We start from the raw sequence: 27,399 nt of genomic DNA on the forward strand, positions 1-27,399 counted from the left end.
CAGTTTCTAACTGACAGATATAAACATTCAATATTTGAACAAAAGATGGGTTGTCTATTTTTTTGCAAGATATTAAACATAGCATAATTGTCTAATGATATATGCCCACAAACTGAGTGTCTGTTTTTATATTTAATTAGCATTGTAGCCACGTAGATCTCTATCCCAGTGGTCTTCATAAATAGAGCTTGCCTGGGGAAAAGTACTACACTAAACCTCGGAAACTGCAAATGAGAAATAGAATGACCCTCCTTTGCTTCCTAGAGTGAGCAGTTTTCAAAGGTTTTGGGGTGTTTTTATTTGCTTTTTTAAAAATTCTTGTGTGCATGATGATTGATGAAATGAATGATTTACAAGGATAGTTATGCAATTTGTTGACATATATTCATCCACATTTTGAGAATAGATTCTTTGCAGTGTGGGAGTGGGTAATTTAAACCTAGATAATTTGGAAATTATTAGTAAATGCATATAAGCTGTTTACTTTTTTAAATTTATTTTTATCATTACTTCTGCTTTTGTTTTCATTCTGTAGATTTTAAAACAGTTTACAGATACCTTCTGTTTTAAAATTTTAATACATTAGTTTGTGACTCTAAGATTTAAGGACTTAAAGAAGTCTTCAGTACCATTATTATGATGGTGAGTATAAGTCTTGAGTATCACTTAATACCTATTCTATTTTCAAATTTCTGTGATTGGGTTGATGGAAAATTAATTGATCTAAGAAAGAAATGAAAATTTTTGTTTGAGCTAAACTTGAGGTTTTTAACCAGGAGGAGCATGTCCGAAAACTCTGAATATCGTTTGGTCCACACACAGTTATATCACTGCACTTCTTCAGAGGTCAAGATACATTTATATCCAGTGTTTTTGAGACAGGGCTATACATCAACTAACAGATTATTGGCAGCTTATACAATCCATATCTGAGAGCCATGTGACCTCTTTTCAAGAAAGAATGTTATATTTAAGGTGTTGTCTTAGGAGAATGTTGCCATTTGTGGATGAGGGGAAATTTCTACTGATGGGAAAGGTTTGGTTGATGCATAAGGCAGATAAACTATCAACAGTGGGGAGAGGGGAGGCCAGAGGGCAGAGAAAATTTTTTATGTTTAAGGTTTTCTTATCTTGGTTTAAAATGTGAATTTTACCTCACAGTTGACTCAATTTTTCCTGTTAGTCAAAACCCAAAGTCCACATGTTGCTTTTGGTTAGTATTGCTCAAATTTGTTTTACTCTGAATACTAATGTAGTATGTGGTTCTCCTTTTTATCCTCTCCATACCATGTCTTTGAGGAATAGGGGTCATTTTTTCTAAATTCTAGATTTTGTGGTTTAAGAGACCAGAGAAAAACCGTTATTTTTCCAAAGAGCTCCTTCTTGCATCTCACCTGCATTTTATTGAGGGCTTATTATAGTGGGTTGTACTATTTGGAGTTCATCTCTGAACAAAACAGATTTTAAAAATCCATTTCCTTCATGGCATTTATATTTCCAGTCTAGGGGAGGTAGACAGTAAATGAAGTTTGTTAGACATCTTCTAGAAAACCATAGCAGATAACAAAGGAAATAGGGAAGTGTAGGACCATGTTGGATGTGTCAGATGTGTGACTCAGTGCAGTAGGACCCAGGGAGGGTGGAGAAGAGGATCAGTTTACATTTAAATGGTTGCTCTGGCTACCTTGCCGGAGATGAAGTAGCTAGGATGAAAAGCTACTCTATACTTGGTGCAGTTACAACTCAGATGGGACTTGAACCCACCTCTGTTTTAATTGAGATCCCACACCTAGGCTCAGGACTTAATGAAGCTTGGATTCTTAATGCTGTGTCACAGAAAGAATTCAGTGACAGACAGACTGAATCATGTCCAAGTCTGTGACCCCATGAACTGTAGCTCTCCAGACTCCTCCGTCCTCCACTGTCTCCTGGAGTTGGCTCAGATTCATGTCCATTGAGTCAGTGATACTATCTAACCATCTCATCCTCTGCTGCCCTCTTCTCCTTTTGCCTTCATACTTTCCCAGAATCAAGGTCTTCTCCAGTGAGTCGGCTTTTTGCATCAGGTGGCCAAAGTATTAGAGCTTCAGCCACAATCCTTCCAATGAATATTCACAGTTGATTTCATTTAGGATTGACTGGTTTGTTCGCCTTGCTATCCAAGGGACTCTCAAGAGTCTTCTCTAGCATCACAGCCAGAAAGCATCAATTCTTGGATGCTCAGCCTTCTTTATGGACCAGCTCACATCTTTATATGACTACTGGGAAAACATAGCTTTGACTATACAGATCTTTGTTGGCAAAGTGATGTCTCTGCTCTTTAATATGCTGTCTAGATTTGTCATAGCTTTCTTTCCAGGGAGTAAGTGTCTATTAATTTCATGGCTGCAGTCACTATCTGCAGTGACTTTCGGACCCAAGAAAATAAAATCTGTCACTACTTCCACTCTGTCCCCTTCTATTTGCCATGAAATGATGGGACTGGATGCCTAATCTTAGTATTTTTAATGTTGAGTTTTAAGTTTTACACTCTCCTCTTTCGCCCTCATCAAGAAACTCTTTAGTTCCTCTTCACCTTCTGCCATTAGAGTGGTATCATCTGCATATCTGAGGTTGTTAGTATTTCTCCCTGCAGTTTTTATTCCAGTTTGTGATTCATCCAGCCTGGCAGTTCACATGGTGTACTCTGTGTGTATGTAAGTTAAATACGCAGGATGACAATATATGGTCTTGTCATGCTCATTTCCCAATTTGGAACCAGTCATTACATGTCCGGTTCTAACTGTTGCTTCTTGACCCGCACGTAGTTTTCTCAGGAGACCTAGTTGATTCTAACCAGTTTATGTTCTATATATCCTAGGCTATGCCATTCTTCTAAAGGTTGTGCCCTCTACCCTCCGGTTTCAAAACCTTCTTTAAAGGTTGTGTTATAAAAAAGATCTTCTTTTGTTTTAATTGTTTGGTGCTTAAATGGTCCTTTTTTGTTTTTAAAATTTTGTAAAATGCTTTCTGTTTTGCAAATGTCTTATTTAAGTGGCATTTAAAACTACTTATTATTAGTTGTTGCAAAAATCTAGAAATTTACAAGTTTGGATTTTTAATAACAATTGTTCTTGGCCTGAAAATTTTGAAAATTTTCAAAGCAATAAAAAATTAGAAGAATAGTAAAATGAATAGTCATTCCCTTCATCAAGGCTCAACAATTAAGAAAATTAAATTTTGTGATGTTTGCTTTAGAAAGTATATATGTACCTTCTTTTCTGATAAATCATTTGATAGCCATAAGTTGCAGTAACATTAATGCCATATGATTATCTAATATATATTACATATTCAAATTTTTTCCTCTTGTCTCCTTTTTATCCATGACCCAGTTCGGGATCCCCCATTTGGTTGTCATGACTTGTCTCCTTTAATCTGTACTAGTCTCCTACCTTTACTTTGGTCTTTTATGACATTGACATTTTTAAGGAGACCAGGCCGGTTGTCTTATATATGTCTCATAATCTGAATTATTTACTCATGGTTAGATTCTAATTAAACAATGCCAGATATGCTTTTACCTTTTGAAGTATGAAAAGTATGGGAATAATGGGGATTTTTACAGAGTCTTTTGTAAATATCACTTCCAGTTATTACAAAATGCTGTTAAAGCACTTGACCTTGTAATAACCATTGTCACACAGTCAAAGAACATTAATCCAGTAGACTTTCAGATTTTATCTCCAGAAGTCATAAACTGAAGAAAATTAGCAGAATAGGCACAGTTTTAAAACAAAAGAGAAACAGAAAGTTAGATTTTGACACCTTTATATATCAAAGTGTATTTTCAGATTTGACCTAATCCTTATTGTTCCTCCCCCAGCTCCTATCATTTTAAATCATCTATGCTGCCCCTGAAGCTTTTTAGTGTTGACTCCCTGTCTGCCTCTCATGTAACAAGGGCAACTTCAGACTTAGGCCAAATGGCTAAGGAACCCATAATTAGTGTGTTGCAGAATATTCAGGTCCTGGAACTTGAGTCTCTTGAAGAACCAGTTGATTTTCTACCACAGTTCCAGGGATTTACATTGACAGCCCAAGTAGAAAGTCTGTAATCTTGACATCTTCTGTAAGGGAAGATGAAGAAATCAGGGATACCACAGAATGAAGTTTTATCTTAAATAATACCAGTTCAGTTCAGTCGCTCAGTCATGTCTGACTCTTGGCAACCCCGTGGACTGCAGCATGGCAGTCTTCCCTGTCCATCACCAACTCCCAGAGCTTGCTCAAACTCATGTCCATTGAGTCAGTGATGCTATCCAACCATCCCTTCCTCTATTGTCCCCTTCTCCTCCTGCCTTCAATCTTTCCCAGCATCAGGGTCTTTTCTAATGAGTCAGCTCTTCGCATCAGGTGACCAAAGTAATGGAGCTTCAGCATCAGTCCTTCCAATAACATTCAGGACTGATTTCCTTTAAGATTGACTGATTTGGTCTCCTTGCAGTCCAAGGGACTGTCAAGAGTCTTTTCCATCACCACAGTTGAAAAGTATCAATTCTTTGGTGCTCAACTTTCTTTATGGTCCAACTCATGTATCCATACATGACTACTGGAAAATAGGTAGGACCTACCCATATTAAGCAGTATGTTTATACAATTTGTGTGTGTTAAGTACCGTTTTAGGATAATGGGTTTCTTTTACCTGTTTACTGTTTTTCATAATAATTTTCCTCTTTTTTTAGCTACAAGGCTTTGGCCGACCAAGTGTATACCATGCTGCTGTTGTCATCTTCCTTGAATTCTTTGCATGGGGCCTATTGACAACTTCAATGTTAACTGTAAGTATTGCTGAACCAGGTCCTTGTTTATGAGAGCAGAGACATCCTTAAGTATATAAGCTATATATCTAGGTATGTGTTTGAGAGTAGCTCTTGACAGTAATTTAAGACTGTGTAATTGTGTTGTTTCCACTGTAGACTGTGAACCACCTGCAACAAAATATCTGCTTATTAAATATTCTTGGGTAGCAGGACTACTTCCATTGAACCAAAATCTTGGGAGTGCTTGTGTGTGAACTCTAGTCTGCATAGTTAGGGAAATCTTTTAGAAGTCCTAGAGGAAAACATTGCAATGCTTTGTTGAAGTTTGTAACTTACTTAGTATGGGTGTAACAGCCTTTGAGTTAAGAACATAGTAATAAGAGATTGGTAAGTACTATATAACAGTGACAGTGATGAATGAAAGAATGAAGAATTTCCATTTTTGGTAGCTGACCTATAGCCATTTCTTTGCAGAGACCATTTAATCCCTTAGCAAGAACTTGGAGGTTTGATATACGATGTGGTTAGAGGGAAGGGAGATGCTGAAGAAAAGATTGGGGTGCAGACTCTAAGTGCCTAGTAACTACTTAACACTCAGTTTTAATAAAGGTATTTTTTAATTGGCCTTAAGAGCTGAGTTGTCTTAAATTGTTTTATAAAAGTGATTGTTGGTTAACTCTTCCCGATGACCACTTTGCCTTACCAGAGAATCCCTTTGGATCCAGGTAAGCTTTGTTCCCAAATTAGGTTTAGAAAATAGAGACCATGAGAGGGTGGCTATTACCTTTACAGTATTACCTATTATATAGGTATTACCTATACGCTTTTTAAAGTTTCTCATTCTTCTTGCACATTTAAATACATCTTGGATGAAATAGTAAGGTTAAACTGCCTGTGTTTTTAATCCTCTGTTTTATTCTTTTTCATTGCATTGCCTTTTTCTTCATTAATCTTTTACTGTAGAAGGTTATTGGTTAATGAGGGATAAGTGGTCTCCATTTCAAGTTTCATGAGATCCTGCCTGCTGTGTTCTTCACTATGTCCCTAGTGCCTAGGGGCTGCCTGGGACACAGGTGTAAAATGTGCATTTTCTTTGAACAAATGTATGTGTTACAGGCACATGTGTCTTGAATGATTGCTTTTCTAAGACATATTTTTAATATAAATATAGACACACCAGTCTATTCATTTTAACAGGCTGTTATAATTTAATTTTTACCAAATGTTTTCTGATTCCCCCCCCCCCCCCCCCGCAATGTCTTTAGGTTATAAAGTTCAGAGTTTCAAAATAGTGCTTTTCTGATGCAGTCGGTTGTCTATACTTGTAGTTGTTCAGCGGGCTTCTCAATGTAGAAGTTATTCTGTAACCATTCTTTATTTGGTAAGAATTCAAATTGAAATGAGGAATACTTTAGTGTTTTTGATATCCTGTGAGAAATTCTAAAACCACCTTCCAGACATCTGGGGCATTTTGACCCTATACCAGATTATCAGTCAGTCAGTCAGTCAATTCAGTCTCTCAGTTGTGTCCTACTCTTTGCGACCCCATGATGAAACACATCACACCAGGCCTCCCTGTCCATCACGAACTCCTGGAGTTTACCCATACTCATGTCCGTTGAGGTGGTGATGCCATCTAACCATCTCATCCTCTGTCATCCCCTTCTCTTCCTGCCTTTAGTCTTTCCCAACATCACTGTCTTTTCAAATGAGTCAGCTCTTTGCATCAGGTAGACAAAATATTGGAGTTTCAGCTTCAATATCAGTCCTCCCAATGAATACCCAGAGCTGATTTCCTTTAGGATGGACTGGTTGGATCTCCTTGCAGTCCGAGGGACTCTCAAGAGTCTTTTCAACACCACAGTTTAAAAGCATCAATTCTTCGGCGCTCAGCTTTCTTTATAGTCCAACTCTCACATCCGTACATGACCACTGGAAAAACCATAGCCTTGACTAGACAGACCTTTGTTCGCAAAGTAATGTCTCTGCTTATTAATATGCTGTCTAGGTTGATCATAACTTTCCTTCCAAGGAGTAAGCGTCTTTTAATTTCATGGCTGCAATCACCAACTGCGGTGATTTTGGAGCCCAGAAAAATAAAGTCAGCCACTGTTTCCCCATCTATTTGCCAAGAAGTGATGGGACCGGATGCCATGATCTTAGTTTTCTGAATGTTGAGCTTTAAGCCAACATTTTCACTCTCCTCTTTCACTTTCATCAAGAGACTCTTTAGTTCTTCACTTTCTGCCATAAGGATGGTGTCATCTGCATATCTGAGGTTATTGATATTTCTCCCAGCAATCTTGATTCCAGCTTGTGCTTCCTCCAGCTCAGCGTTTCTCGTGATGTACCCTGCATATAGTTAAATAAGCAGGGTGACAGTATACAGCCTTGACGTACTCCTTTTCCTATTTGGAACCAGTCTGTTGGTCCATGTCCAGTTCTAACTGTTGCTTCCTGACCTGCATACAGGTTTCTCAAGAGGCAGGTCAGGTGGTCTGGTATTCCCATCTCTTTCAGAATTTTCCACAGTTTATTATGATCCATAAGTCAATGGCTTTGGCATAGTCACTAAAGTAGAAATAGATGTTTTTCTGGAACTCTCTTGATTTTTCGATGATCCAGCAAATGTTGGCAATTTGATCTCTGGTTCCTCTGCCTTTTCTAAAACCAGCTTGAACATCTGGAAGTTCACAGTTCACATATTGCTGAAGCTTGGCTTGGAGAATTTTGAGTATTACTTTACTAGCATGTGAAAAGAGTGCAATTGTGTGGTAGTTTGAGCATTCTTTGGCATTGGAATGAAAACTGACCTTTTCCAGTCCTGTGGCCACTGGTGAGTTTTCCAAATTTGCTGACATATTGAGCACACAGCACTTTCACAGCATCATCTTTTAGGATTTGACATAGCTCAACTGGAATTCTATCACCTCCACTAGCTTTGTTCGTAGTGATGCTTCCTAAGGCCCACTTGACTTCACATTCCAGGATGTCTGGCTCTAGGTGAATGAGCACACCATTGTGATTATCTGGGTCGTGAAGATCTCTTTTTATATAGTTCTTCTGTGTATTCTTGCCACCTCTTCTTAATATCTTCTGCTTCTGTTAGGTCCATACCACTTCTGTCCTTCATTGAGCCCATCTTTGCATGAAATGTTCCCTTGGTATCTCTAATTTTCTTAAAGAGATCTCTAGTCCCTCCTTGTCTATTGTTTTTCTCTATTTCTTTGCATTGATCGCTGAGGAAAGATTTCTTCTATCTCCTTGCTATTCTTTGAAACTCTGTATTCAAATGGGAATATCTTTCCTTTTCTCCTTTGCTTTTCGCTTCTCTTCTTTTCACAGCTATTTGTGAGGCCTCCTCAGACAGCCATTTTTCTTTTTTGCATTTCTTTTCCATGGGGATGGTCTTGATCCCTGTCTCCTGTACAATGTCATGAACCTCCGTCCATAGTTCTTCAGGCACTCTTGTCTATCCGATCTAGTCCCTTAAATCTATTTCTCACTTCCACTGTATAGTCATAAGAGATTTGATTTAGGTCATACCTGAAAGGTTTAGTGGTTTTCCCTACTTTCTTCAGTTTAAGTCTGAATTTGGCAATAAGGAGTTCATGATCTGAGCCACAATTAGCTCCTGGTCTTGTTTTTGCTGACTGTATAGAGCTTCTCCATCTTTGGATGCAAAGAATATAAACAATCTGAATTCAGTGTTGACCATCTGGTGATGTCCATGCGTAGAGTCTTCTCTTGTGTTGTTGGAAGAGGGTGTTTGCTATGACCGGTGTGTTCTCTTGGCAAAACTCTATTAGCCTTTGCCCAGCTTCATTCTGCACTCCAAGGCCAAATTTGCCTATTACTCTAGGTATTTCTTGACTTCCTACTTTTGCATTCCAGTCCCCTATAATATAAAGGACATTTCTTTTGGTGTTAGTTCTAGAAGGTCTTGTAGGTCTTCATAGAACTGTTCAGCTTCTTCAGTGTTATTGGTTGGGGCATAGACTTGGATTACCATCATATTGTATGGTTTGCCTTGGAAACGAACAGAGATCATTCTGTCATTTTTGAGATTGCATCCAAGTACTGCATTTCGGACTCTCTTGTTGACTGTGATGGCTACACCATTTCTTCTAAGGGATTCCTGCCCACAGTAGTAGATATAATGGTCATCTGAGTTTAATTCACCCATTCTAGTCCATCTTAGTTCGCTGATTCCTAGAATGTTGACGTTCACTCTTGGCATCTCCTGTTTGACCACTTCCAATTTGCCTTGATTCATGGACCTAACATTCCAGGTTCCTAGGCAATATTGCTCTTCACAGCATCGGACCTTACTTCTATCACCAGTCCCATCCACAGCTGGGTGTTGTTTTTGCTTTGGCTCCATCCCTTCATTCTTTTCTGGAGTTACTTCTCCACTGATCTCCAGTAGCATATTGGGTGTCTACCAACCTGGGGAGCTCATCTTTCAGTGTCCTGACTTTTTGCCTTTTCATACTGTTCATGGCAAGAATACTGAAGTGGTTTGCCATTCCCTTCTCCAGTGGACCACATTCTGTCAGACCTCTCCACCATGACCCGACCGTCTTGGGTAGCCCCACACGGCATGGCTTAGTTTCATTGAGACAAGGCTGTGGTCCTGTGATCAGATTGGCTAGTTGTCTGTGATTGTGGTTTCAATCTGTCTGTCCTCTGATGCCCTCTCTCAGGGCCTACCCTCTTACTTGGGTTTCTCTTACCTTGGGTATGGAGTATCTCTTCACAGCTGCTCCAGCAAAACGCAGCTGCTGCTCCTTACCTTGGATGTGGGGTAACTCCTCTGGGCCACTGCCCCTGACCTTGGACGTGGGGTAGCTCCTCCCATCCGCTCCTTGGACGTGGGGTAGCTCCTCTCGGCCGCCCTGACTTAGACGTGGGGTAGCTCCTCCCATCCGCTTCTTGGACGTGGGGTAGCTCCTCTTGGCTGCCCTGACTTGGACGTGGGTAAGCTCCTCTCAGCCACCCCTGACCGTGGACGTGTGGTATCTCCTCTCAGCCACCCCTGCCCCCTCGAGCAGCTGCTGCCAGATTATCAGATCCCTTTTAAATTTAATTGATTAGCTAATGTGCCCCAGGGGCCTAGTATATCTTCTTTCTTACTGTCCAAAACAATTTTCTTAGGGTTTCTGTGTCCCTGTTAGACCCTGGAATGCAATCTTAGAAGGCAGCTAAAATGCTCTTTTTGCAGATTCTGAGCAGTTTTACTGCTTGCAGAGGTTTGGTGAGGAATACAGATTTGCTAGTGTCACTCTACAGTGTCATAGACGAAGTATTGCTCAGTTAATGAAAGTGAAAGTCGCTCAGTTGTGTCCAATTCTTTGCAACCACATGGGCTATACAGTCCATGGAATTCTCCAGGCCAGAATACTGGAGTAGGTAGCCTTTCCCTTCTCCAGGGGATCTTCCTGACCCAGGGATCAAACATTGTAGGCGGATTATTTACCAGCTGAGCCACAAAGGAAGCCCATGTTCTCTTGCTTTTTCTAAGCTTTTGGTGTTGCTAAATTAAGCTAAATGTCTTTTACTTTCCTGTCTCCTCCAGATTTTACCATAGTTTTGGTAACTTTGTGTCTTTCTTTTTTTTTGATGTGGGAGAATTGGTTTCCTTTTTTTGAAAAGAAAGATTTGCTCTGGCATACACCCTCCACTTTCTGCCTTTTCTGGTTGGACAGAGAAGTGATAATATTAGGTTGTTCAAAAAGGAAGGGGCAAATATAGGGTTTGTTTCATGACAGCTGGAGTTTGTTATTCTCTTCCTTTATGATGAAGTTTATTAAAGTCCAGTTTCCAGTTCTTGGAATCTTGAGTCTGTCATCTACCTTGGTATAATTTAAGGATGATCGTTCACACATATTCCTTCCCCCTGCCCCAACTTCTGCTGTAGCTAGTAGATAGCAAGCACTCTGTTCTGTTTCCAGGGCAAGAGAAAGTCCTGAGATCAGAGTTTGGAGATACAGAGCAGTATATAAATAACCATATTTTGTACAGTGTGACTGCATCCTAACATTCATTAGGACTGTTTTAAGTAGTGTAGAACAATTTATGTCTTTAAAAAAAATTTTTTTTTGTTTTGTTTTGGCTACGTCTGGCCGAAGTTGTGGCGCATGGGCTCTTCATTGTGGTGTGTGGCCTTATCTGTGTTGGTGGCGTGGGGGCTGCAGAGCACGTGGACTCTGTCATTGTGACATGTGCATGCGTCGGCTTAGCTGTCCGTGGCATGTAGGATTTTAATTCCCCGACAGGTATTGAATCTGCATCCCTTGCACTGGAAGGCAGATCCTGAACCACTGGATCACCAGGGAATTCCCAAGAATTTACTTATTATTTTCTCTGTGAGATTTGTTGCCTCTCTCATGTGGCCATGTCCTAGCTTACAGCTTTAGTTTGTTAGTTAGGCACCATCAGAAAGGTCTCCACCCCTAGTATACTGAAGCAAAACCACAAAGGTGGCCTTACACAATGGCCTTAACCTCCCAGTAGTACTATTAGCTCATACATAAAAATGACTACTCTGTTATCTTACATTCCTGTTTGATATTCTACCCTCTCACCAAAATATGTATCCTTTTAGAGTGCCTGATCTCATTTTAATGTAAATAAAGTACTCTGATTAAATTTCTTTAAATGTCTTAAAGTATATTTAAACAGAGGATGTATTTCAATAAAGATATGCTTAATATTAGTTCTTTTGAATGAAGAATTTTATTTTTTGCAATTTGCAGATTTTCTTTCGTAAGCTCACATTTCAGGAATCCTGCTAAAAATTCAAGGACTGAATATTTCTTCCTACCACCCCATCTTCTCTCTGTATTGTGATTACTAATCCAAAGAATGCTCTTCAAACACTTTGCTGCCACATTCAGTTTTCCTATACCTTCTTACTTACTCTCAACGTATATGTTCATATAACAGACATGTAGCCTATCTCATCAGCTCCACAGTCCAGCCCTTCTGCTTCCTTTGCATAACCAGTGTTTTCTCTTGAGAAGTGAGGTGGATGGGTGAATAGAGCTGTTTGTCAGGCATTTTGAGCAGAAGTACACAGGCACTTTGAGGCATGATTTGCTCTGCACTTGAAAAGGAAGTAAAGTTCTGACCATAAGCAAATTGACATTGTTTGCTTTCTGGATTCATAAAGTGTTCCAGACTCATCTTATATGATTTTGACGATTTCCTAATGGTGTTTTTGACCATAGTGCCCAGAACCTACTGAAAGGTTGCAGCTGCAAGCCGTGAGCTACGCTGCAAATCGTGACCTTCGGAGGAGAGGATCTTCATCCAGGGTCAGAGATGAGGCTTGATCACTTGAAGCTTTTGTGTAATAAAGTTTTATTGAAGTATATAGGTCTCTTCTGACATAGGCATCAGAAGAGGGCAGAAAGTGTGCTAGTTTTAGCTAAGAGTTATATGTCTGTTAAAGGATCATCTCAAAACTGAGAGTTGTATCAGGCTCCTCTCCCACAACATGCATTTTGAGATAGCATTGCACAAAGTGAACATCCCCGGCCATAAAACAATTGACATGAATCTTAAAGGAAGGCAGATTTCCAAGCAAATACATAGTTAAAAGAAAACTTTTTCATTTTGTATAGAGAAGGAAAAACCAAAAAAAATCCTCCACTTGCAGTCTATTTCCTCCACTTGGGGTTCCCTAGGCTTCCGACCTGTTACCCTCTCACCACCCTTTTGTGTGTCATATAATTATTAAAGTAAGTACCGCTCACTAAAAGTACCGGTAATACGTGGTGTATATTTGTGTGCTCAGTCCCTCCATCGTGTCCAACGCTTTGCAGCCCCGTGGACTGTAGCCCACCAGGCTCCTCTGTCCATGGAATTGTTGCAGGAACGGGGACCCCTTCCAGGGCCCAGAAGTGGTCTCTTGTCTAACACTTGGAAATGAATTGTCTGAGACACATATGCTGACAGAGAAAGATTCTCATTGGGAAGGGGTGCCTGGGCGGAGAGCAGTTGGGTAAGGGAACCCAGGAGGACTGCTCTGCCTCTTGGCTCGCAGGCTCGGGCTGTATGGTGATGGGATTAGTTTCCGGGTAGTCCTTGGGTAATCATTCTGACTCAGAGTCCTTCCTGGTGGTGCACACATTGCTCAGCTAAGATGGACGCCAGCGAGAAGGATTCTGGGAGCTGGTTGAACATGTGGTGTCACCTTTTGACCTTTCCTGAACTCTTCCGGTGGTTGGTGGTGGCTTCTTGGTTCCGAGTTCCTTACCAGGACCTCCTGTCTTAAAACAACTCATGCAGATGGTTACTGTGGAACCTGGCCAGGGTGGGTGGTTTCAGTCAGTGTGCTTCCCCTAACAGAATTTTCCAAGCAAGAATACTGGAGTGGGTTGCCATTTCCTACTCTAGGAGATCTTTCTGACCCAGGCATCGAACCTGCATCTCTTGCGTCTCCTGCATTGGCAGGTGGATTCTTTACCACAGAGCCACCAGGGCAGCCCAGTATATTAATATGATGACATTATATTAATATGATGACATTATATTAAATCTTTACCTTCTTTTGCACAGCTGACAGTTACCACGTCTTAGCTAATCAGATGCAATGACCTTTGTTTGGCATTTATTTCTGTCTTATTATTGTGTGTTGTATGTTGTAATCTGTAGCATGCTTTTGTATCTATAAACTTGTGAATGCTTTAAAAAAAATGCTGATTTTCAACTTACCAAGTTAATATAATTTTAAGAAGAGTTGACATGAAAATATCAATGCAGGGTAACTGTCGATGGGTCTCTTTGTCTTAGAATTTGGTATATAAAATATTTAGTGCGCATTCTAGATTTTTTAACAATTTTTCAGCACTTTTCATATATCATTATATTGCTTTCTGGCATCCATTACATCTGATGGGAAGAGAGTTGTTAGTAAGTATTGTAGTTCACTTGATGTCAGGCGGTCTGTAAACTATGGTCCACAGGCTTAATCTGGCCCACTACCTGTTTTTATGTGGTCTGTGTACTAAATTTTTTTTTTGTTTGCATTTCTAAAAAGTATGCTTTTGGTCACACATGAAAACTGTATGAAATTCAACTGTAAAGTTTGCTTGGACCACAGCAGTGCCCAGTGAATGTGAAAGCTTTTGTTCTACAGTGGCAGAGTTGAGTAGTAGTAACACAGACCATCTTACCTAAAATATTTATCTTATATTTATGTTCCTTTACACAATAAGTTTGTTTGTCCCTACTATAAGTAGTAATTCATTTTCTTTTTTGTGCTGCTTTAGAGATTTTATCTTTGTCTTCAACAGTTTCTGTTATAATGTGTCTAGGTGTGGATCTGTATTTTGTTTGTTTCTTTATTTGTTTTTTAGCCATGTCTTGCAGCTTGCAGGATCTTAGTTCCCTGACGAGGGGTTGAACCTGGACTTTGGTAATGAAGGTGCCGAGTCCTAAGCACTGGACCGCCAGGGAATTCTCTTTCTGGGTTATATACTTGGGGCTTGTTTAGCTTCTGAGGTCTGTAGATATATATGTATGTATATATGGCTTCCCAGGTGGCACTTTTGAAACCACTGATGCACTTTTGATGCAGCAATCCATTGATGCTTTTGAACTGTGGTGTTGGAGAAAACTCTTGAGAGTCCCTTGGACTGCAAGGAGATCAAACCAGTCAGTCCTAGGGAAATCAGTCCTGAGTATTCATTGGAAGGACTGATGCTGAAGCTTCAATACTTGGACCACCTGATGTGAGGAACTGACTCACTGGAAAAGACCCTGATGCTGGGATAGGTTGAAGGCAGGAGGAGAAGGGGATGACAGAGGATGAGATGGTTGGATGTCATCACCAACTTGGTGGACAGGAGTTTGAGCAAGCTCCAGGAGTTGATGATGGACACGCCTAGTGTGCTGCGTTCCATGGAGTCGCAGAGAGTCAGACACGACTGAGTGACTGCACTGAACTGAGGTGGCGCTAGTGGTAAGAACCCACCCACCAGTGCAGTGGATGTAAGATATATGGGTTCATTCCCGGGATAGGAAAGGTGCCCTGGAGAAGGAGCTGGCAACCCACTCCCATATGTGTGTGTGTGTGTGTGTGTGTGTGTGTGTGTGTGTATACATATTTTTTTCTAATCAAATTTGGGACGTTTTGGCCATTATTGTTTGAAATATTTTTGCTGCCCTTTCTATCTTTTCCATTCGGGACTCTAATCATACTTGAATTGTCACAGGTGTCAAGGGACTTGGAAGTGAAGTTCATCCCACCTGCGCCACCAGAATTTTCGCTTTTTTCAGAATTTTACCATCAGAATTTTCACTTTGGTATGACAGAACAGAAGGTCAGCAAATTCTGTCCTAATAAAACTGGACAAAACAATCACAAACAACCATTTCAGTACAACCAGAGGCACGCCACAAACTGAGAAGCACTTACTTATTAAGCTATTCAACTTCAGGCAACAACAGTGGTTTTGCAGTTCTGAGCTGTATCCTTCTGTTAAATTGTAGCTGTGAGTGTAACAGTTTCTGAGTCCTGTGACTCTTTTTGGCAAACCACAGAAATCCATTCTATTGTTGATGAACATTTGGGTTCCCTTTGTTTGCCTATTACACATATTGGTTTTATGGTATTTCCTGTATATGTCTGTTGGTGAATGTGTATACGTTTTTTTCTTCTTTCTACCTAGGAATAAACTGCAGTTTTGTTCAATTTGCTATATACTGCTAAAAGTTTCCAGAGTGGTTGAATCAATTTACCCTCCCGTAAACCAGACTCTACATCTTCACCCACAATTGGTATCTCATTGTTAATGATTCCAGTGTGTACAGTGTGGCCTTATTTTCCATCTTCCTGATGATCAATGAAGTTAACGTCCTTTATATATATTTGTCTTGTGACTGTCTTTGTGAAGTGTCAGCTCAAGTATTTGATCTGTTTTAAATAATTGTTTTGTCTATTCTTTTCTTATTATGTGTAGGATTTCTTTATATATTCTGGATATGTTTGTTTTCTTTTTTTTTTTTTTACATGTATGTATGTTTGTTTTCCCTTCATGGATCACAGCCTTGCTGTGTCAAAGGGGCTTGTGTAACTCCATGAATTTATGAACCATGCACTGCATGGCTCCTCAAGATGGACAGGACATAGTGAAGAGTGCTGACAGGACGTGGTATGCTAGAGAAGAATTGCAACCCACTCCAGTATTCTTGCCTGGAGAACCCCAGGGACAGTATAAAAAGGCAAAAAGATATGACACAGAAGATGAGCCACCCAAATTGGAAGGTGTCCAATATACTACTGCAGAAGAGTGGAGGGCAATTACTGATAGCTGCAGTAAGAATGAAGTGGCAGGTTGAAGCAGGAATGACGTTCAGCTTTGAATGTGTCTGGTGCTGAAAGTAAAGTCCAATAAATACAATAAATATTGCATAGGAATCTGGAATGTTAGATTCATGAATTAAGATAAATTGGATGTGGTTAACTAGGAGATGGCAAGATTGAACATTGACATCTTAGGACTCACTGAATGAATGTGAACAGGAATGGATGGATTTAATTCAGATGACTATCATATCTACTACTATAGGCAAGAATCCATTAGAAGAAATGGAGTAGCTCTCATTCAACAGAAGAGTCGGAAATGCAGCACTTGGGTGCAGTCTCAAAAACAACAGAATAATATCAGTTTGTTTCCAAGGCACGCCTTATTCAACATCCCAGTAATCCAAGTGTGTGTCCCAGCCAATGATGTGAAAGAAGCTGAAGTTGACCACTTCTATGAAGATCAAGATCTAAAAGATCCTACAAGATCTTTTAGAACTAACACCAGAAAAAGATGTCCTTTTCATTATGGGAAATTGGAATGCAAAAGTAGCAAGTCAAGAGATACCTGGAGTAACTGGCAAGTTTGGTGTTGGAGTACAAAATGAAACAGGACAAAGACTAACAGACTTTTGCCAAGAGAACACACTGGTCATAGCAAACACCCTTTCTGTCAGCCCAAGAGTTGACTCTACACATGGACATCACCAAATGGTCAATACCAAAATCAGGTTGATTATGTTCTTTGCAGCCAAAATTGGAGAAGTTCTATACAGTCAGCAAAAACAAAACATGGAGTTGACTGCGGCTCAGATCATGAGTTCTTTATTGCATAATTCAGGCTTAAATTGAAGAAAGTAGGGAAAACCACTAGGCCATTAAGTTCAGTTCAGTTGCTCAGTCGTGTCTGACTCTTTGTGACCCATGGACTGCAGCAGCCAGGCTTCCCTGTCCATCACCAACTCCCAGAGCTTACTCAGACTCATGTCCATTGAGTCAGTGATGCCATCCAACCATCTCATCCTCTGCCGTACCATTTTCCAATGAGTCAGTGCTTTGCATCAGGTGGCCAAAGTATTGGAGCTTTAGTTTCAGCATCAGTTGTTCCAATGAATATTCAGTACTGATTTCCTTTAGGATTGACTGGTTGGATCTCCTTGCAGTCCAAGGGACTCTCAAGAGTCTTCTCCAACACCACAGTTCAAAAGCATCGTGCTCAGCTTTCTTTATGGTTCAACTCTCACATCCGTTCATGACTACTAGAAAAACCATAGCTTTGTTCAGTCCTTGCTGTTTCTGTCCTTTATTGTGCCCATTCTTGCATGAAGTGTTCCCTTGGTATCTCTGAGTTTCTTGAAGAGATCTCTAGTCTTTCTCATTCTATTGTTTTTCTCTATTTCCTTGCATTGATCACTTGGGAAGGCTTTCTTATCTCTCTTTGCTGTTTTTGAAACTCTGCATACAAATGAGTATATCTTTCCTTTTCTGCTTTGCCTTTCACTTCTCTTCTTTTCTCAGCTATTTGGAAGGCCTCCTCAGATAACCATTTTGCCTTTTTGCATTTCTTTTTCTTGGGGATGGTGTTGATCACTGCCTCCTGTATAATGTCACAAACCTCTGTCCATAGTTCTTCAGGCACTTTGTCTACCAGATCTAATCCCTTTAACCTACTTGTCATTTCCACTGTATAACCATAAGGGATTTGATTTAAGTCATACCTGAATGGTCTAGTGGTTTTTCCTACATTCTTCAATTTAAGTCTGATTTTGGCAATAAGGAGTTCATGATCTGAGCTACAGTCAGCTCCCAGTCTTGTTTTTGCTGACTGTATAGAGCTTCTCCATCTTCAGCTACAAAGAATATAATCAATCTGCTTTTGGTATTGACCATCTGGTGATGTCCATCTGTTGTGTAGGTGGAAGAGGGTGTTTGCTATGACTAGTGCATTCTCTTTGCAAAACTCTTGTTAGCCTTTGCCCTGCTTCATTTTGTACTCCCAAGGCCAAACTTGCCTGTTTATCCAGGTATCTCTTGACTTCCAACTTGTGCATTCCAGTCCCCTGGGATGAAAAGGACATCTTTTTTTGGTGTTCGTTCTAGAAGGTCTTGTAGGTCTTCATAAAACTGTTCAACTTCAGTTTCTTCTGTGTTATTGGTTGAGGCATAGATTGGATTACTGTGATATTGAATGGTTTGCCTTGGAATTGAACAGAGATCATTCTGTCTTTGAGATTGCACCCAGGAACTGCATTTCAGACTCTTTTGTTGACTCTTTTGTTGACGGCTACTCTTTTTCTTCTAAGGGATTCTTGGCCACAGTAGTAGATACAATGATCATCTGAATTAAATTCACCCATTCTAGTCCATTTTAGTTCACTGATTCCTAAAATGTCAGTGTTTACTCTTGCCATTAAGTATGACCTAAATCACATCCCTTATGATTATACAGTAGAGGTGATGAATAGATTTAAGGGATTAGATCTGTTAACAGAGTGCCTGAAGGACTATAGACGGAGATTTGTAACGTTGTTTAGGAGGCTGTGACCAAAACTATCCCAAAGAAAAAGAAATACACGAAGGCGAGATTGTTGTCTGAGGAGGCTTACAAATTCCTGAAGAAAGAAGAGAAGCAAAAGCAAGAAAGAGAGGGAGGATGACACCCAGCTGGATGCAGAGTTCTCCAGAGCAGCAGCGAGAGGAAAGAAGACCTTCTTAAGTGAGCAAACAGTGCAGAGAAAGAGAGGGGATAACAGAGCAGGAAAGACTGAAGATGATCTCAAGAAAACTGGAGCTATCAAAGGAACATTTCACGCAAAGATGGGCACAGTAAAGGACAAAAATGGTAAGGACTTAACAACCAGACGAGATTGAGAAGAGGTCGCAAGAGTACACACAAGAACTGTACCAAAAAGGTCTTAATGACCTTGATAACCATGATGGTGTGGACACTCACCTAGAGCTAGACATCCTGGAGTCTGAAGTCAAATAGACCTTAGGAAGCATTACTACAAAGCTAGTGATTGTGATGGAATTCCAGCTGAGCTGTTTATAATCCTGAAAGATGATGCTGTTAAACTGCTGCACTCAATATGTCAGCAAATGTAGAAAACTCAGCAGTGACCTCAGGACTGGAAATGGTCAGTTTTCATTCCAGTCCCCCAAAAGGGCAATGCCAAAGAATGTTCAGACTACTATACAATTGAGCTCATTTCACATGCTAGCAGGGTTATGCTCAAAATCCTTCAATCTAGGCTTCAACAGTATCAACTGAGAACTTCCAGATCTACAAGCTAGATTTAGAAAAGGCAGAGGAACCAGAGATCAAATTGGCAACATTCATTGGATCATGGAGAAAGCAAGGGAGTTCCAGAAAAACATGTATTTCTGCTTCATTGACTACACTAAAGCCTTTGACTGTGTAAATCACAATGAACTATGGAAAACTCTTAAAGAGATGGGAGTACCAGACTACCTTGCCTGTCTCCTGAGAAACCTAAATGTGGGTCAAGAAGCAACAGTTAGAATCGGACATAGAACAACTGATTGGTTCAAAATTGAGAGATGAACAAGGCTGTATAATGTCACCCTGTTTTTTTAACTTATATGCACACAGAGTACATCATGGGAAATGCCAGTGTGGATGGAACACAAGCTTTCATCAATATTGCTGGGAGGAATATCAACAACTTCAGACATTCAGAGGATGAGTAGTTAGATAGCATCAGCAACTCAGTGGACATCAGTTTGAGCAACCTCCATGATAGAGTGGAGAAGGAAATGGCAACCCACTCCAGTATTCTTGCCTGGAAAATCCCAGGGAAAGAGGAGCCTGGTAGGCTGCTGTCTGTGGGGACAGACAGAGTCGGACACGACTGAAGCGACTTAGCAGCAGCAGCAGCATGATATGATGGAGGACAGAGAAGCCCGGCGTGCTACAATCCATGGGGTTGCAAAGTCAGATACGACTAGGGACTGAACAACAGTAACAGCAAAATGTTTGTTTATTTTTGAACACTCACATGTTTATTGATAATGTCTTTCTTCCCTCCTTGAATTAACTTTTTCATTCTCTTAATAGTGTCTTCGGATTAACAGAAGTTCATAATCTTTACACAGTTCAATTTACTGATTTTTTTTTCTTCTTATGTTTAGTTGCTTTTTTAAAACCTTGTTTAGGAAACTCTCTCCCACTAATGAGAACCTGCTGTGTAGCACCGGAAGCTCTACTCAATGCTCGTGGTGACCTAAATGGAGAGGGGTCCAAAAACAGGGGGCACATGTGTAGTTAGTTGACTTTTTTATACAGTAGAAACTAACAGAAGATTGTAAAGGAACTATATTCCAAAAATTTTTTTTAAAAAGAAACCTTCTTCTCGGGTGGAGAGGGAGGTGGGAGTGGGGATTGGGATGGGGAATACATGTAACTCCATGGCTGATTCATGTCAAGGTATGACAAAACCCACTGCAATGTTGTGAAGTAATTAGCCTCCAACTAATGAAAAAAAAGAAAGAAAGAAGCCTTCTTCCCCCAAGATTTATTTGTTTATTTTTCACACACACATCTTTTATACCAATTCTCAGTCTGTGATTTTTCTCATGAACCAGTTTCATGATTTTTTCTAGAAAAATCATATTTTATAAGAGTTGATTCATTTTGGTTCATATTAATATATAGTTGAACCAGTGTCATTTATTTAAAAAAAATTTTTTTCCCCACTCCATCTGTCAACTTTATCATAAATCAGACAGTTATATTCACATGGATTTATTTTCTGAGTTTTATATTCTATTTTTGTATATATCCTGTGTCAGTACTGTGCTATGTTGATTTCTTTAGCATTTTCTTGATCTCTTCTATAACTTACGTGACTGGTTCTTCCTCCTCCGGACTGCCTTGGCTATAGCTGGGAATGGAGAGGAGACTGGGGGAGAACAGATAAATGTATATGTAAAAAATAATAATAATTTATTTTTTATAAAAGATTGCCTTGGCTATTATAAGGCTTTTCTATATCCATGTAAATTGTGTAATCAACTCTTCAATATTCACAAAATGACTTGCTGGAAATTTTGAATATGATTGCATTCAGTTCAGTTCAGTTCAGTTCAGTTGCTCAGTCGTGTCCGACTCTTTGCGACCCCATGAACCACAGCACACCAGGCCTCCCTATCCATCACCAACTCCCGGAGTTTACCCAAACTCACATCCATTGAGTTAGTGATGCCATCCAACCATCTCATCCTCTGTCCTACCCTTCTCCTCCTGCCTTCGATCTTTCCCAACATCAAGGTCTTTTCAAATGAGTCAGCTCTTCGAATCAGGTGGGCAAAATATTGGAGTTTCAGCTTCAACATCAGTCCTTCCAATGAACACCCAGGGCTGATCTCCTTTAGGATGGACTGGTTGGATCTCCATGCAGTCCAAGGGACTCTCAAGAGTCTTCTCCAACACTACAGTTCAAAAGTATCAATTCTTCTGCGCTCAGCATTCTTTATAGTCCAACTCTCACATCCATACATGACTATAGGAAAAACCCATAGCTTTGACTAGATGGACCTTTGTTGGCAAAGTAATGTTTCTGCTTTTTAATATGCTGTTTAGCTGGCATAGCTTTTCTTGAAAGGAGTAAGTGTCTTTTAATTTCATGGCTGCAGTCACCATCTGCAGTGATTTTGGAGCCCAAAAAAAGAAAGTCTCTCACTGTTCCCATTGTTTCCCTATCTGTCATGAAGTGATGGGACCTGATGCCATGATCTTAGTTTTCTGAATGTTGAGTTTTAAGCCAACTTTTTTACTGTCATCTTTCACTTTGATCAAGAGGCTCTTTAGTTCTTCTTAGCTTTCCGCCATAAGGGTGGTGTCATCTGCATATCTGAGGTTATTGATATGTCACCCAGCAATCTTGATTCCAGTTTGTGCTTCCTCCAGCCCAGCATTTCACATAAGGTATCTCCATAACTCTGCCCGTTCAAGCACTTAGAGGTCTCCCTTACCTGGAGTCCTCCTCTGTTTTTCGGCGCATCAGGCACATAGAGCGGGCCCCCCTGACTGGGGTCCTACTCTGTAGATCGGTTCATCAAGAGCTTAAAGGGGTGGCCTGGGTGGAGTCCTCCTGTGTAGTTGGGACCATCAGTCACTTAAAGGAGCACCCTGGGCAGGGCCCTGCTTTGTAGTTCAGTGCGCCAGGTGTTTGGTTGTCCAGCCTCTATCAGAGAGAGGCTTTGGGGATGGCTCCCCTCCCTACACGTGACTCAGCACTTACCTTTCTCCCATGGCTGCCTGGCTTTCCTCTGAAGGCATTTCCCACCACAGTCTCCTCCCTCACATCTGCTCGATCCGTCTCTGCACAGTCAACAGCAGCCCTCATCCTGGGATTGCTCTGCAATCCCTAAACTCCAGCCCCCAGCCACTGGCCTTCTAGGGGACCTGCGTCCCTGTCCAGGGTGTGTATGGTTGTGGCAAGGACTGTCTGATTCTCATTCCATTTAGGCTGCCACAGATCAGCTGTTTCACTCTCAGCCTTAAATGTTTTTCCTCTGACTCAAGACAATTGCCCCAATGTGGGGATTGGACTCCTACTTCAGTTCCCCCAGCTGCTGAGTCCTAGTAACACTCCTATTTTCCCCCCTAGTGTCTTGATCCTGTTGAGTTTTGCATGGTTCTGTATATTCTTTTCCATTGGTCAGGTACTCCTGTCTGCTCTCAGCTGGTGTTCTGCATGCAGTTCTGCATCTGAAGATGTATTCCTGATGCATCCATGGAGAGAGATGTACTCCACATCCACCTACTCCTCTGCCATCTTGTTCTCTCCTTATAATCAGTTCTTTAAGACAGACTTTCCTTACTTGTTTGATGCTCTGCCTTGTTTTGTGCTGGTCCTTCTGCAAGATTGTTTTTAATGCATGTGGCATCCCCTTGAGTCTTTTGGAGGACACTTAAACTTATTTTAAAGCTTCCTTTTGTTTCCTACTATGTTTTGGTTTGGAGAAGGAAATGGCAGCCCACTCCAGTATCCTTGCCTGGAAAATTCCATGGATGGAGGAGCCTGGTAGGCTACAGTCCATTGGGTCGCAAAGAGTCAGACACAACTGAGTGACTTCATTGTGTATAAATTGTATGATTTGGTTATTTGGCAATGAGGTAGATTATCTTCTATTTCCTGTATCTTTTTTTGTGTCTTCCCGTGGTTTTCCTCAAATTATTTTGATGAATTGTATGTATTTTATATTTACAAATGAGAGGGTAGTTCAGGAATTGTGAAAAGAAATGTCTTTTGGGGCTACCCAAGTGTTGTAAATGTGAGAAGTGGGGTAAAAATAGGTTTGTATTATTGTTGGAATACATGTTCTTTCTATTGCAGCAGCCACTATCGACTTAGACAGTTGGTGACATGGCAGTTCAGTCCCCATGTTTTGAAACCTTATGCGTTCCTATGAAATGCTAGAAAATTATTTATACTTTGGTTAAATTTCCTGTGATTTACATATTGACAACCAACTCGCTTGGAAGATAATGATATGAGTGAAAAAGCATATTAGTTTGTCAATTTGCCACCCATGGTCTAGACACCTGGTAGCCAGAGTATTTTTCTCCACATCAGGTGGAAATCCCTGTTCTGTAGTACTACATGCAAGCACTGCTTGTAGTAGCTCCAAGAGTGTGGGTATTCTGGGATCTCCTCTATAGTACTGAGGTAGTTTCTGAAGTGATGATAGGCTTATATGCCACTCTTGGAAGCCAGAAGTGACCTGGGAGACTATAAATTGTGTATCCCACCCCCATTCAATTCTGCATGTATCCCATTTACATGTCCCACTTCAGAGAACTACACTTGTGATTGTTATATTGGGGACAGATGGAGAGGTCAGCAGCTGTGAGAGCAAGATACCAGGCACGCACTTTGTAACCTTTTATTAACCTATTGAATTATGGACGGTATCCTCCAGTTTTATTTTTTGGTCCCCTTGAATCCTAAAAAATTTACCTAAAAGATCTTTTTCACCTTAACATGTGACTAGTTTTTCAACTCTAAGGGGTCCATAAAGCCTTTTCCCATCTGTTCTGTATCATCCAGAAGTGTTTCAGTATTCTTCCAAGTAAATAGAAAATGTTGTAAATTAGATTCATATTTTTTTCTGTTCTGTCAGTGATACTTGATGTGGAAGTAGAAAACAGATATGTGTATGTTTGAATGTAATGTGTGTGTGTGTATAATATATACATATGTAATATACACATACCATACAGATATTTATTAGCTTCTTGTTCTGGGTGTCAATTCAGTTCTAAGTTTCTAAAGTTTTCTTTTATTTTTTTCTTTTAAGTGATAAACAAATGCCATCATATTTTTTGTTTACTGTATTGCTTCTCAAAAATAAAGGTAGTATCTTTAAATTTTTAGCACAGAAAGATATTTAAAAGTAAAACTTTGATCTTATTTGAGATATTTAATATACTTTGTTAGTTTTTTTAATTTTTAAGTTATATGATAACACATTTACAGAAGACTTAGAAAATACTGGGAAAAGTTACATATAATTCCACTATATATTACAATGTTTTGTTTTAAGTAGATGAATTAAGATTTTTCATTGGAATTTTTATATCAAACCCTCAGAAATTAATAGAAGGAATGTACAGAGGCTTCCCAAATTGTACTAGTGGTAAAGAACCCGCCTGCCAGTGCAGGAGATGTGAGAGACTTGGGTTCAATACCTGGGTCGGGAAGGTCCCTTGGAGGAGGGCATGGCAACCCCCTCCAGTAATCTTACCCAGAGAATCCCATGGACAGAGGAGCCTGGTGGGCTGCAGTCTGTGGGTGGCACAGATTCAGACACGACTGAAGTGAGTGAGCACTGCACTGCACAGAGAAGTGGAAGAAGATAATAGGCCTGAAAAGCATTATGAACCAATTGACATAATTAAGATTTATACAGTTTTCACATAACAGTAGGATCCAAATTGTATCAAGTTCCCATAGACTATAAATTAGGAGACACTGGAACATATCCAGAGACATAAGACCAGGTGCAGAAATTTCATGGTCTTAAAGGTATTGAAATAGAGACTCTGTTTTCTTATTACTGTGAAGTGGCGTTAGTGGTCAATATCAAAAGATATTTTAAAATAAAGCACATATTTTCAAGTATAACGTGACATTTACTAAGACTTATCTGTTGAACACCTCAATAAAATTAGAAGACTGAAGAAACATAGAGGGTGATTGTAGAGAAGAAAGCATTTAAATGAGAAATTAATATCATAGATACTTTTAAAAATCCCATGTATTTGGAAATTAAATATCTACTTTTAACTGAGGGGTATATCTAAGATGCCATAACAATGAAAACTAGAAAATATTTGTGATAGAATAAAAATAAAAGAAAATTTACCAGAATTTTTTGCATGCAGCTTGAGCTGTTCACTGCAATTAAACACAGTGTGGGGTCTTGAATAAGGTATGAAAATAAATAAGGGACACTAACGTAGAATTTTGTAAGATTTGAACAAAATCTGTACTTTCGTTAATACTATATCACATGTTAATCTCGTGTTTTTTTTAAAAACAACATAATATTTCTTTACATTCTCAGAATTGGATTAGAAGTTTCAAGCCTCATTCAAAATTATTTTTTAATTACTGCACAGAGAAACCTGGCAGGCTACATTCCATGGGGTCACAAAGAGTTGTACATGACTGGGCGACTCACACACACACAAGACAATAAGTTAAACTTTTAACGGTAATACTAGATGCCAAAATATATAAACAATATCAAAATTTTGAATGAAAATAAATTAGAAGTCTAGCATTCTATTCTTACTAAGTCAAACAAGTGGACTCAAAATATCAAATTTTTTAACTAGGCAAAAATTTGTAAGTTTTCTAAAACATATATATATATATATACACACACATATATATATATATATTGTACTATACATACTATATGTGTGTGTGTGTGTGTATACAAAAGCTTTTCTACTATGATTAGTAACGGCTTGAGAAAGAACATCAAAAAAGATAGTTGGAGAAATTGGAAAGCATAAACTAAATGAAATGGGAGCACTGAGCATGAAATAGAAAAAAATGAAACACACTAGATAAAAGTGAAAGATTGTAATATAGTCCAATTGTTTTTAAGCTTGGCAGCTCATTTGAAACACATCTGAAACTTTGTAGAAAAAAAGCAACATATGAGCATTTGTAGTTTTCAAAAAATTCCAAGATAATTCTGATATGTATCTGGATTTTTTAAAGTGATTGCAGGTTTTTCTAATAAATTATAGTTTTAGTGATAAAGAATTCTATCATTTTCTGTTAACCACTCATGTTACAATTACTGTATTAAGCAAAAATCACAATAGTAGAAGACGTTTATCAAGTTTTTAGTATCAATAGCCAGACAAAAATAGAAGATAATTACAGTTGCAAGCTGTAATCGAAACATGATTAACCTAAAAATACTAAATAATTACATACAGTTTGGAGTTGAGTAGAGTGATTTGTTAAACAGAGGTTGATACATGCACATGTTTTCATCTGCCCAGCCAGTCTGTGTCTTTTGGTTGGTGCATTCAATCCCTTATCATTTAAGGTAATTATTGATATGTATGATCCCATGACAAGCCTATGCAGTGTGTCGAAAAGCCGAGACATCACTCTGCCTACAAAGGTCCATATGATCACTGCTCTGGTCTTCCTAGTGGTCATGTAGAGTTGTCAGAATTGGACCTTAAAGAAGGGAGAGCGCCAAAGAACTGATGCCTTCGAGCTGTGGTGCTGGAGAAGACTCCTGAGAGTCCCTTGGACAACAAAGAGATCAAACGAGTCAGTCTTAAAGGAAATCAACCCTGAATACTCATTGGAGGGACTGATCCTGAAGCTAAAGCTTCAGTATTTTGGTCACCTGATGTGAAGAGCTGACTCATTTAAAATAAGTCCCTGATACTGGGAAAGATTGAGGACAGAAGAAGAAGAGGGCATCAGAGGATGAGATGGCTGGATGGCATCACTGATGCAGTGGACGTGAACTTGGGGAAACTCTGGGAGATGGTGAGGGCCAAGGAGGCCTGGCGTGCTGCAGTTCATGGGGTCGCAAAGAGTTGGACATGACTGGGCGACTGAACAACAGCATGATCCTATTACCATTTTCTTAATTGTTTGGGGTTTATTTTGTGTTGGTCTTTTCCTTCTGTTTCCTGCCTAGAGAAAAGTTCCTTTAGCATTGGTTGTAAAGCTGGTAAGGTGGTGCTGAATTCTTTTGCTTGTCTGGAAAGCT

General features: G+C 39.7%; 1 protein-coding gene across 4 annotated transcripts in view; it reads left to right on the forward strand.

Moving 5' to 3' along the window:
- The window catches only part of MFSD14B (major facilitator superfamily domain containing 14B), a 121,670-nt gene that overhangs the window by 34,671 nt on the left and 59,600 nt on the right, over positions 1 to 27,399 (forward strand). For all 4 annotated transcript variants that reach the window (XM_061132599.1, XM_061132601.1, XM_061132602.1 and 1 more), the window contains one exon: positions 4,725 to 4,820. In XM_061132599.1, the coding sequence (XP_060988582.1) occupies positions 4,725 to 4,820 (96 nt within the window). The remainder of the gene's footprint in view (positions 1 to 4,724; positions 4,821 to 27,399) is intronic.

This window comes from Dama dama, chromosome 29, assembly GCF_033118175.1.
Source record: "Dama dama isolate Ldn47 chromosome 29, ASM3311817v1, whole genome shotgun sequence".
Taxonomy (NCBI): Eukaryota; Metazoa; Chordata; class Mammalia; order Artiodactyla; family Cervidae; genus Dama; species Dama dama.